General features: G+C 50.3%; 1 protein-coding gene across 2 annotated transcripts in view; it reads left to right on the top strand.

The window, feature by feature from the left end:
* Positions 1-940: 940 nt before the first annotated feature.
* Positions 941-12,180, top strand: part of KCNH1 (potassium voltage-gated channel subfamily H member 1) — a 379,659-nt gene continuing 368,419 nt past the window's right edge. The window contains exon 1 of one of the 2 annotated variants that reach the window (XM_002717533.5): positions 941-1,267. In XM_002717533.5, coding sequence (XP_002717579.1) covers positions 1,189-1,267 — 79 coding nt within the window. In that variant the 5' untranslated portion in view covers positions 941-1,188. The remainder of the gene's footprint in view (positions 1,268-12,180) is intronic. The other variant, XM_002717532.5, reaches the window with a different exon arrangement.

Below are 12,180 nucleotides of genomic sequence, written 5' to 3'. Positions count from 1 at the left end.
AGCCTCCGGGCATCTGCTTCAGAGTCAAGTTCAACGCCTGGAAGTTTGTGAGGCAGTTTACTCCTATGGTTGTCACAGTCGGGGCTTCAGCCACGAACTTATGTGTCTATACACAGACACTGTCCTGGCCTGTTGGTAGCTCTTTGCTGGCTAAGGGTGGGAACCAGGCCAGTGAGGAAACTTGTCCAACGCCAGGACCTGCACCTGTGCCTATGGGAAAGGGATCTGCCGCCTCTGCTGGGGGTGAACCTGTTGGTCCCTCTGCCAGTCTGCCTGCCTCCTCTTTTGTTCTTTTCTCAGTTGGAAATCAGTTCTAGAAGTCAGCTCAGCGGTTAGGACATGTGTAACTTTGGCTGAAGAACCCGTAAAATCAGAAGACAAGCACATTGGATTTTGCTGCCAATTAATTTTTTTTTGTAAAAATTAGCAAACTGAGTGGAGAGGCCAATACTCTTGTTCCAGCACAGAACTTACTCCCTTGACAGGGGGAACTCCTGGGGCCAAGTCTGCGCTCTTAGATCTCAAGTTCACCGACTCCGGGTTAAACACCGGCCTCAGACCGGGCCCGCGCTGGCTCATCGGGCTTTCGAACCCTGCGGCCGGCGGTGAGGTGTCCCTGGGGCCGCAGCGTTGAAACTGAGCACAGGACGAGGGTGACATCAGCAGGTCCTTCCCCCGTCCCCTCCCCCGCCCCACCCGAGCCTCGCGGTGACCTTGCCCAGGGCGCCCACCGAGCGCTCTCCACCCGGCTCGGGGCCCAAGGCGAGCGCGGTTCCCGCCTGCGCCCAGAGGGTGCCGCTGCGGCCCCAGCCTTGCGTCCCTCGGCCGCCCGCCGCCTCCCGGCCGCTGCGGGAGCCCCCCGCTCGCTCTCCCGCAGGCCGGCGAGGAGGGGGGGCAAGCACCCGGTAGGGGGCGCCGCCGGCCCGGGCGCCGCGGCTCCCTCCGCCCACCCGGAGGCGGCTGCGGCGAGCAGAGCCCCGCGCGAGTGCACTGTGAGGCGGGCCGCAGGGAGGGAGGCGCGAGGAGGGCGCGAGGGGCAGCCGGAGGCAGCCGCCGCCCGCGCCCGCCCGGGTCCCCGCGGGGCGCATGGGGCGCTTCGAGCCGGGATCGCGCGCGGGCCCCGCGCCCAGCTTCCTGCTGCCGTGAGAAGCCGCGCCGGGACGCCCCCAGCCCCGAGCTGCCGGGAGGATGACCATGGCTGGGGGCCGGAGGGGACTGGTGGCCCCGCAAAACACGTTTCTGGAGAACATTGTCCGGCGCTCCAATGGTAAGGGGTGCATTCGATTTCGCTCGCCCGAGCTTTTTGTGTCCGTGCCTTTATTCCAGCCGCCCCCGGCCGCTCCGAGCTCGCTGATGCGGCACAGCCCGAGGGTCGGCTGCGCGGGCGCCCCGGGGGGCTGCTCCGGGGGCTGGGGAAGGTGGGCAGCGCGGGGCGGGGTATGCGGGGCCCCAGCCCGCGAGGAGCGCTCTCCTGGGGACGCCCCGCGGGCCTCCACCGCACGCTCTCTCGGGCTCACCTTCAAAGAGAGCGTGGCAGCTGATGAGCAAAGTCCCGGGAAAAGTGACGAGGAGCTGGGTGCCGCGGGCTCGGTGGCGCGCTCCCCAGCGATCTTGGCTCCCGGGGCGCTCTCGGGGCGCCGTCTCTGCCCGCCCCACTGTGTGTGTGTGTGTGTGTGTGTGTGTGTGTTGGGGGCGGCCGCAGGAAAAGACCCACAACTCTCGTCGCACGCTTGCGGCTGCCTCCACTTTGCTCGCCTGCGGCTAGCGAGTCCGCGGTGCGGGGACCTAGGGGCACGCTGTGGGCTGGGCTGCCCGGTGCCATCTTTTTACCTGTCCAGCCACCCTCTTGGAGGTTAAGCCGGGGCTCGCGAGGGGCAGGTGCTTTTTCGGGACTTGCAGAGCGCAAGGTTGAGTGGCCACAGGCACAAACCTGACCGTATTTCTTCTCTTCCACACCTGTGCTAATTTATGGCACGCTGAAGTCTCGCTCACCTATCAATTCGCAAACTCTCCAAACCTGTCTACCCCGATCCATTCCTCGATAAAAATCTGCTCCGCACTCGTCTGTGCCCATGGCCTTAAGATGGGCAGCAGCATGGAGCTCTGTGGGGCGAGGGTCCCGGGGGCAGGGGCGGAAGGGGACAATTTCAGACGCCCGCGGGACCCCGCGCCGAAGCCCTCGCAGAGCCCACGGAGTCCCGGCCGCTGGACGGTGCCGCATCCACCTGTTCCCCGCACCGCCGCAGTGGAGGGAGCCGGGTCCTGCGCGCGCCCTGCGGGCGGCTGGACTCCCCTCGCTCGGAGACAGGTGCCGCCAGGAGGGCGTGAGGCGCTCACGCAGGAAATGGGTTTCAAACATCATGGTTCCGGAGCCTTAAGGAACTTGTGTTAAACAAACAAGCAAACAAAAAAACCAACAATGAGCGTCCGACTGGATTTAGTTAGGGACACAGAGGAAGAGCGTGAACGGTAACTTAGGCTGCTGAGAAATACTCTAAACAGCGATTCGAATTTATCTTAGACGACGCATCACAAGGGCAGCAAATCATCAGGTACTGTCTAGGTGCTCTGGGAACCCGCGTTTCTTCATTGTGTGCCTCAGAAGAAGAGTTCGCGAGAGTGTTTCTGGTCCATCCTGGTTTCCTTCAACGTGTTCCTTAGTCCGAGGGACTCTGGCGGCTCTTGGAGCAAGGGCACAGCCGCTACCCAGGGGTGCAAGGTGGGCGATGGCTACCGAGGGAGGGAGCAGCCACAGTGAGCTCCGCAGGGGGTGGGGGAGGTAAGCGGCAGGTGTTCAAGGCTTTTAAAACAAAACCTGATGTAATGGTTAGGGTGCTGCTACTGCTGAAGCTGTGGCTTCCTTAGGCCATGTGGCGGCGGGCTTGGAGATCTGGGGACGCTGGTGTCGGTGATAGGAACTTGCCATGTTTTGGTGAGGAGGCACTCTGTGTTTAACGCGTGCTGTGTAGGTTTTTGAGTGGGGGCAGCAGGCAGATTTTCTGTGTGGCAGTCAGAGGGCTCGTGAGCTTTGCAGGAGGGCCGTGCCAATCGTGGGGCCGAGGAGGCAGAACACCTAGTTTAGTGGATCTTCTTCTAGCCAATTCTACACAGAACCTCAATAGAATAAGTCGCTGGGAGTATTTTTAGCATTAGCATTTTCATTTTAATACCAGTTCTCACGTCTTGATTTCAATTATCCAACCACCCAGACAACATCAACAATAAAAATGAAACATCTTGGGAGCATTGGATCAACTTTTTTTTTTTTAAATCATCAATCATTTCAGAAGAAAACATTTTAATCTTGAAATGTGGGTTTTAAGTTTTTAGTGATCCTTTTCATAATATTTCCTGAACACTAATGGAAAAAACAATAAAGTGAACTCTTAGAACTATCACAGTGTCTGCATGCATTATATTATTGTCCTATGATGGGAAAAGTCTATTTAAAAATATCGATTGACTCTTCCTAAAATCTACCAGCATATTTTTAGACATTACAGTGTTTTAATAGCACTTTATCTTTAAATAGAAATACTTTATGATCATTTTATTAGCTGTTTTCTCCCAGCGGGCCCATGTGGTATTTTACAAATCAGAAAGCCAAGTCCTAGGAGTATGAAGATGACCCGAAGTGGCAGAGCTGACAGCGCCAGGGCTGGTGTTCTTGCGGGGATGTGGTCCATCCTTCTCGTAGCATTGTTAGTCCAGCCCTCATGACTGACTCTGTGAAACTATTTTCATTGTTTTTTTTTTTCTTTTTTAAAATTTATGTATTTATTTGAAAGAGTAACACAGAGAGAGGAGGAGAGGCAGAGAGAGAGAGAGGTCTTCCATCTGCTGGTTCATTCCCCAGTTGGCTGCAATGGCTGGACCTGTGCTGATCTGAAGCCAGGAGCTTCTTCCAGGTCTTCCACGTGGGTGCAGGGGCCCAAGCACTTGGGCCATCTTCTACTGCTTTCCCAGGCCACAGCAGAGAGCTGGATGGGAAGTGGAGCAGCTGGGACTCGAACTGGCGTCCATATGGGATGCCGGCACTGCATGCTGCGGCTTTACCAGTACATCGCAGTGCTGGCCCCTTCATCATTCTTTAAAAAAGAGAAAAACACCACTCACATTGTATGCTAGCGGATAACAGAACTGGCAGTGCATCAGGTACTTCAATACCTGATGTCCGCACTATTCCAGAACTGTAGACACTGTCATTTAGCTCTCCTTTCTCATCAGTGTGTGTAAGCACTTGATGCAAGCGACTTTCCTCAAATGTTTGAGGGCAGAACTGCTGCGGCCCCGAGCAACTTGACTCCAGTGTCACATTTTTTATGGTGCACCATGCAGCGACATTCCTCGTATTAGCATTATTTTCTCTCAAGAAGCATAATTTCCCAGCGGAGATGAAATAAAATGTTATAACAACAAGAACAACATCCATTTTGGCTAACAGCCACACTACCACATCCAAGCAGGCTAACCGGGCCAAGGAGAGGCTGATTCTATTTCAGGGAAGTGCAGTCTTTCCACCTTTGTAAGTGGTTTAGCCACAGCCATGGGCAGGATAACGGGCACTTAACATCTGTGTGCCCTGTTAGGAAGTCCAACTCACTTTTCAGAGAGGATCACGTTTGCTTCCCATAAGTCAGCAGAGGAGATGCAGGGGTGCCATTTTATGTATTATTATTATTTTACTCGTAAATGTGTTTGAGAGAGAGAGAGAGAGAGAGAGAGAGAGAGAATGAGAATCTTCTGTCTATTAGTTTATTCCCCAGACACCCACAACAGCTGGAGTTGGGCCAGGTTGAAGCCAGGGGCCAGGAACTCAGTCTGGGTCTCCCAGGTGGGTGGCAGGGACCCAAGTACTTAGGCTTCTTCCCAGGGTGCACATGGGCAGGAAGCTGGAATCAAAGCAGAAGTGGGACTCAAACCCAAGCACTCCAGAGTGGGACGCTGGTGTTCCAAGTGGCATCTTAACCATTATGCCAAATGCCTGTCCTGTGTTTTCCATTTTAGAATTTAAGGAACTAACAATCCTATGGTTAACTGATTTGCCTACAGTTAGTAAGAGGTAGAGGTAGAAAAAGACAGAGGCAGATCAGGGACTTGTGAGGGGTTGGTATTGGTTTATTCATTCAACAAGCACTGGGATATAGCAGAAAACTAGACCGCCTCCTTCCCCGTAGGAAGTTATGTTCCGGTGAATCTTGGTTCATGGCTGCACCATGTGCAAGGGCAGCAATTGATATTTTGCTTACTGAAAAGTGTTGTTAAGGAGTTACTGGCGTTGTTGGCACTAAAACCTAGTTTAACTTTCTCTGGTACATGTGGATACCATTTGAAGGAGCGGTTTGGTAATTATCTGCTTCTTGGGTGCATGTTAAGTAGTCAGCAGGAAGAATTAAGGCCCCAGATCTGATCTGAGTTTTGCTTGTGGTCCTGTCGCTGATCATTTTAAGTCCTATTGCCTTTGCTGTCGCGTAGACAGAGCCAGCCCGTCTCTCTTTACACTCACGGTTGGAAAGCGTTGTCCCAGAATATACTTTGATGGCTGCTCCAATCTGCAGGCCCTCGTCAGAATGCTCACTGAAGTAAATAGGGGATCTGCCTCAGCGAGGCTGGCAGACCTGGGTGCCAGGAAAACACAAAAATATTACTCCAAGTGGTCTCGCTCGAGGCAGACATATGTCTCAGTGTTCGGGAACCTATAGCAAACAATTGTGGGTGCCAGTAAGGATCCATGCACACTAGCAGGAGAGACACGTGGCGCATTTGGGTACAGATTTATGTACATGCATAATCTGCAGATTGCTAAATCAGCTGTGTTTTTGTGTCGTGTTAAGTTGGTTCAGGTTGTTGGTGTAATTAGGTAGCACACTGGATGAGAGCCGTGTGTAATGTGTCTCATCAGGGATGTGTTGAGCCCGGGTCCTGTTTATGAAACACAGAGCTGGTTAAGATCCTCTGTGACTCTGGAATGGGAGTGGGTGCTAATCTGGATTACTGCTGGCTTAGCAGACCCAGTGTTTTCTTGCCACAGGTTCTGAGATAACCTTCAGCCAGGGCCCCGCCGTCTTTCTCTGAAAGCGGTAGTGAGCTGAATCTATTGACGGCTGGTAGCCGGGGCCTTGAGAGCAGGAAGCCTTGTGATTGCATGGAAGGCAACACAACTTCTGAAGCCCACGGCTGTTATGAAATTAATCTGTTGAAATCATCTATTGTGGGATGAACCAGAGGCGTTGCTCTAGTGCAGAATTCTTCTCTTACGCTTGGACGCCATTTAGCATTGGTTCCCTGAGCTTTATCTTGAAGCTCCTCCGGCTTCCCTCTCCTTTAATTTTGGTTAGTTAATGGCCTGTGAATACGTTTAAAACCCGATTCGACTATTTGTACAGAGGAACCCCGTTTCCTAAAACAAGTGTTTGCTTTATACCTTTAGGACATTGACAGCAGGTTCCCCTCTTAGTGGCCACACCTGTAACTGACGGTGGTCTCCACAATTCCCCATGAGTCCCGCCCACTGGTTGTGAGGTGCGTGCCCGGCTAGCTTCAGTGGTGAGCACTGTCTTACAATTGACTCCAGCTATGCGCCCGTTCCCTTCTCTCTGCTCTCCTCCCCACCCCTCTTCCTTCTTTTTTATTGCTGTTGTTTGATCTCATCCAGTCTGTCCTCTGGTATCCGCTGCTCATCTGAGACCTGCCCTATGGAGCCAAACCCCCCTTGCCCAGTGCTTTTTCCTGCTGTGAATGATTTCTCCCAGGAACTTAATAATGTTGTCTTGTCTTTCTTCTTCTCCCTTGTTTTTTTAACCTTTTAAATATTATTTAATATCACAAATAGAAAAGCACATAGAACAATTCTGTGCAGCTTAACATTTTTTTAAAAAAGATTTATTTATTTATTTGAAAGACAGAGTTACAGAGAGAGAAGGAGAGGCAGAGAGAGAGGTCTTTTATACGCTGGTTCACTCCCCAAATGGCTGCAATGGCCGGAGTTGCAACGATCCAAAGCCAGGAGCCAGGAGCTTCTTCTGGGTCTCCCATGCAGGTGCAGGGGCCCAAGGATTTGGGCCATTTTCCAGTGCTTTCCCAGACCACAGCAGAGAGCTGGATGGGAAGTGGAGCAGCCGGGACTAGAACCGGTGCCCTTATGGGATGCGGGCACTGCGGGAGGTGGCTTTATCCACTATGCCACAGTGCCGGTCCCTTCTGTAAAGCGAACACCATGTCATCACCATCTACATCAAGAATTATGGCCTTGACAGCCCTTCACAGCCTCTGTGGGACCCTTCCTCGTCCCAACACCCTTCCTCCCCTCCTAAAGGGAGCCATCTCCTGCTTACAGGGTGGTCCCTTTCCTGCTTTTCTTCCTCATTTTGCACCTTATTTTGCATTCCTGACTGCTGCAGTTTGTATTTGCCATTCTGGAGCTTAGGTACCTGGTCCCGCTATTCCTTTGTGAGACGGTGACTCCTGCACGTTGCCGCGTGTACTGTAGATATCTCAGTTTCCCCTGCTGCGTAGTACTTCATGGTGTGGCCATCTCACACATTTTAGTTATTCATTCTGATGGCCACAAACAGTTGTTTCCAGTTCTGTGCTTTTAGTGCCGCTGCCATCACTCTTGCACCTGCCCTTTGGCCCGGTGGGCACCCATTTCTCCCGGGTGCACGCACACCTAGCAGGCACATACTTCCCTGTGGTAGAGGCTGCTGAACAGTTTGCCAAAAGATTTGTTACAACTTATGCTCCCACCAGCAGTGGATGAGAATTCTCATCACTTTTCATCCTTGCCAACGTTTTGCATTTTTTTTTTTAAATCGTGACGTTCCCCAAGCAATCTAGTAAGTAATAAAACAGGGTCATTTAGGGTTATGTTAGTTGTAAGCACATGATCAAAATGAAATGAAAACAAAACTTGCTCTTGTCCTCTGGGAGGCATCAGCATCTACTGTGTTTTTAATGTTCTGACTGTGTGAGCTCCGTAACACATGATCATAAATGACGCGAAAGGCTTGCACTGTTGAATTATGTACAAAGGGTGCATGCAGGGCTGGAGCTCATTTTTTTTTCTCCTTGTTTTTTGTTTTTGGTGTGTGTGTCTGTGTGCTCAGCAGATTCATTCTCTTAGACTGAAGAGCAATAAACCCTGGAGACAAAGATTATGTAAAAGTTTGAGCTGGAAGGTAAAAGGAACTGGGGAGTGAATGATTTATATGTGTTTCAGCGAAAGGAATAAAATGATAGGAGGAAGGGTCCAGAGTTAGTGGAGGGATCAAAAACCAAAGGAAGATGTAAACATAAACAAAGGCTGCTTGCCGGTTCAGTTTCAGAGGCACAGGGGGCATCCCGTGTGCCCAAGACTGCACGAGACACTGTGACGGCCAAAACGAGGGAGGCTTTTGGGATGTTGGGTCTCCTTGGGGAACCCACGAAGAAGACCAATGTGCACTGGAAGCCTCTCCCAAGATGTAGGAGATGCTAGATGGCTTCATTACCCCTTGGGAACGTCTCACTACAAAATACTCGTAGATGTGGACGTCCGGAGTCCTGAGTGGATTGCAGAAGACTGCAGCCTGTACGAAGCTTTGTCTGGACATGGTGGAAGCTTCCTTAAGAAAACCCTTTTCCTCTGGGATATCTCATTGCTCTGCCGCCTTTGGCCTGCTGTCCTGGGTTGCTCGGCCACGGTTGGGAGCTTGTAGCGTATCCTGGATGCAGGAATTTGTTCGATGCTCACATTGTTCTCTATACAAGCTCAGTCTTGCTGAATAGATTGCAATCTGGCCAACTCCGGTATCTCCTCTGTTCTCGTGGTTGCTGCTCTGACAGTCAGGCACTCCTGTTAATGAGAAAACCACTTAAAATTCTTCTGATTGAGCATTATATAGAGTGATGCCAATAGTCCGTTAGCTTACTCATACGAGGATTACTCATTATGTAAATTAAAATAACAATTCTTTTGATTAGCCCTGTGTTGCATAAAACTGATGATCTGAAATTAACTGAGTCACTCCTATAGTTATTAACGTAGTGATGAGCCAGGAGTGCCTCCGAACCCTCATTTCTCCTAGCTTTTTGCAGGTTCTGCAGTGACATCAGGTGCTTCCGTAGAGAAGAGAAATGGCCTCTCATTTTCCTTAAAGCAATGATGTGGGCATCCTGCACTGGTGTTCTCAGTGTGCCGGAGTCAGCATTTGAAAGCTGATACCATATTGGCAAGTTTTACTGACATTTATCTCCTGCTTAGCTTTGGCTTGTATTAGGAATACATTTGGAAAACATCTTGGACTTGAACTTCACAAATTTGAGTGAAAAGCCTGTATTTATTTCAATGAAATGGATGTGTAAGCTTTAGTTTTATTGCATTGTCTTGCGGCATCATTGGGGCTGGATTGAGTAGAGTTCCGTGCTGCTGTCATTAAGGCTGTGTGTTCAGCCTCTGCACGAGCCACTGTTCTGCGTACCTCCCGTTGGCTTTTCTAGAACTACTGCTCGCCCTGCTCATCCCCCAGTCTGTTCTGTGTCCTGGGAGGGTGGCCTGAGTGCTCAGAGGTGCCCTCTCCAGGCTCCCTTGCTTTCTGGCTCTCCTACTGCGCCTCCTACCTGAGACAGGAGGAAGAGAGGGGTTGTGGCACTTACTCCCCTGGGTCCCTCTTGTGAGATTCTTGCAGCCCGGTTGTTTTCCCTTGGTGAAAGGTTATGTCTGCAGCTTGCTCTCTTTGGGTTTAGAGGCTTCAAGTTGCCAGCTGTCCTGACTGTGGGCTCTGCACTGTGGCTAGAGGTCTCCTTGGTGCTGGAGCCGGCTGCAGCTGGCTGGCACTACCGCTCAAGATCTGCTTATGCACGTCTCTTCCCTGTTCCTCAAGTTCAGGAACTTCAGCTTGGTGCTTGAATTCTGCCATGCTGAGAATAGTCCCACCTAGGGAGTGGGCACAGGCCAAAAATCAGGGCTCTTTTCCCTCTGGGGAACAGGTTTACCAGTATGCTATTGCCCATGTCTCACCCGTGACTTTGTAAATATTTCTTTTATTGAATATGCCTCAAGTACCCATTTGAATGTGTCATGTTTTCCTACTGAGAGAGCCAGCTACTGGTTCTCTGGATGAAGTATTCTCTCAGCCGTTTGTCCGGATCGTTGTGAGTCATGGGGGGTGAACTTGGTGAAGGGTGTGTGTGTTCTGTGTTCCTTTCAACATACAGAAGGCATCGGTGTCCTGCCTGATGATGTTGCTTTTCAGTTCCCTGCGTTGGTTACCTGCGGGCTTGGTGAAATGCCTTCATGTTCATTTCCATCTTTTCAGTTTTGTAATCTCACCAGTCAAGAATGCATAATTTAAAAAAGAGATTTATTTATTTGAAAGGTAGTGTGACAGAGAGGGAGAGACAGAAAAAAAGAGATTTTCCATCTCCTGGCTCACTTCCCAAATGGCTACAATGGAGCCTGGAACTCCATCCAGGTCTCCCCCATGGATGACAGAGGCATAAGCACTTGGGCCACCATCTGTTATTTTTCCAGGTGTATTAGCATAAAGCTGGATTGGAAGCAGAGCTGCTGGGAGTCGAACCAGTGCTTTGATACAGGAAGCCGGCGCTGCAAGTGGTGGCTTAACCCACTGTACCACAATGCTGGCTCCAAGAAAGAGCACAATTCAGTTGTGAGTTTACCAGAGATATTAGAAGTAAGATAGTACTGGTTATAACCATGAATTATAATTATTGGTTATAATGACCTTGTATAAATTAAATAGCCTTTCTCACCTGTGTACCTGATAGTGGGCCAAAGGTTTTACATGCCTCTTCTCTAATTTTCACTGTGACTCTATTCTTTAGGTACTCTCTTTTCTCCCATTTTTAAAATATTTGTTTTTATTTATTTGTTTGAAAGAGTTACATAGAGGGAGGGAGGGAGAGATCTTCCATCTATCTAGTTCACTCCCCAAATGGCTGCAATGGCCAGAGCTGGGCCAGCTGGAAGCCAGGAGCTTGGAGCTTCTTCTGTGTCTTCCATATGGGTGCAGGGGCCCAAGCACTTGATCCATCCTCCACTGCTTTCCCCGGTGCATTAGCAGGGAGCTGGACCAGAAGTGGAGCAGCCGGATCTTGAACTGGTGCCCACATGGGATGCTGGTGTCGCAGGTGGCAACTTAACTCGCGACACCACAACATGGGTCCATCCTTATTCTCATTTCACAGATATAGAACCCAAGGTTGAAAAAAGTTGTCTTAGATTAAGATTGCTAGTATTGGAGACTCTAGTAAATTGTTAGAAATGTGAATTCTTGGACCTGACTTCATGCATAGTGGGTCAGACATTCTGAAGATGGGCCCTGGTTCGCTGTGTTTTAGTCACTTCCATTGGCCTGTACAGTTGGAGACCCCCTGCTGTAGAAAGCCCCATTCGTGTCTCCATTGATGAGGCAGATGTGTGGCTGCAGGGCGTGAGCAGTGGAGGAGCGTGAATGTGAGTGTGTGAGTAGACCTTGGCTCTGTTAACTCTTGGTCTCCAGTTTTTGGCCATCAAAGAAGGAGGTCCTTTTCTCTGAAGGGAGGTGAGAACTTCCACTTTGACTATGGCCTTGTCTAAATACCGACGGAGTTTGTGGATTCAAAAGGCTTCCATAGCCTTGGCAGCTCATGTCAAGAGCCTCGGGTGATCACTGATATCACACATAAGAGTGTTAATTGTTAAATTAACAACAGGAGTCACTGTGCACTTACTCCCCATGCAGGACCTCTGTCCTCAATGAGTTGTATTATGAGAATTAACTGTAAAATGAGTTCTCAGTTTTTGTGTGTATGTCCGTGTGTGTACAAGTTGTTGAGATCTTTACTTAGCATAGAATTGGTCTTGTGTGTACAAAGTTAATTGAAAATGGATCTTAGTGGAGAATGGGACTGGGAATGGGAGAGGGAGGAGGAGGAGGGGTGGGAGTGTGGGTGGGAGGGCGGTTATGGTGGGAAGAATACCTATATTCCTGAAGTTGTACTCATGAAATCCTTAAAAATTAATTAATTATTAAACCCCCAAAATGGTGGGTTTCCTCTGCCACACTGCATCCACCGTCTGCCTTTCGTTTTCTGGTAACTGGATGGCTCCATTCTCTTTGTTGTCCTCACTATACCCCTCTTAATTTTGCAGCTGTCATTTCAAGAATGAGGAAACAGATGTGCATATGCAATCTGCCA

The sequence above is a fragment of the Oryctolagus cuniculus genome, chromosome 13, assembly GCF_964237555.1.
Source record: "Oryctolagus cuniculus chromosome 13, mOryCun1.1, whole genome shotgun sequence".
In the NCBI taxonomy this organism is placed as follows: domain Eukaryota; kingdom Metazoa; phylum Chordata; class Mammalia; order Lagomorpha; family Leporidae; genus Oryctolagus; species Oryctolagus cuniculus.
This window is presented reverse-complemented; position numbering and strand designations above follow the sequence as displayed.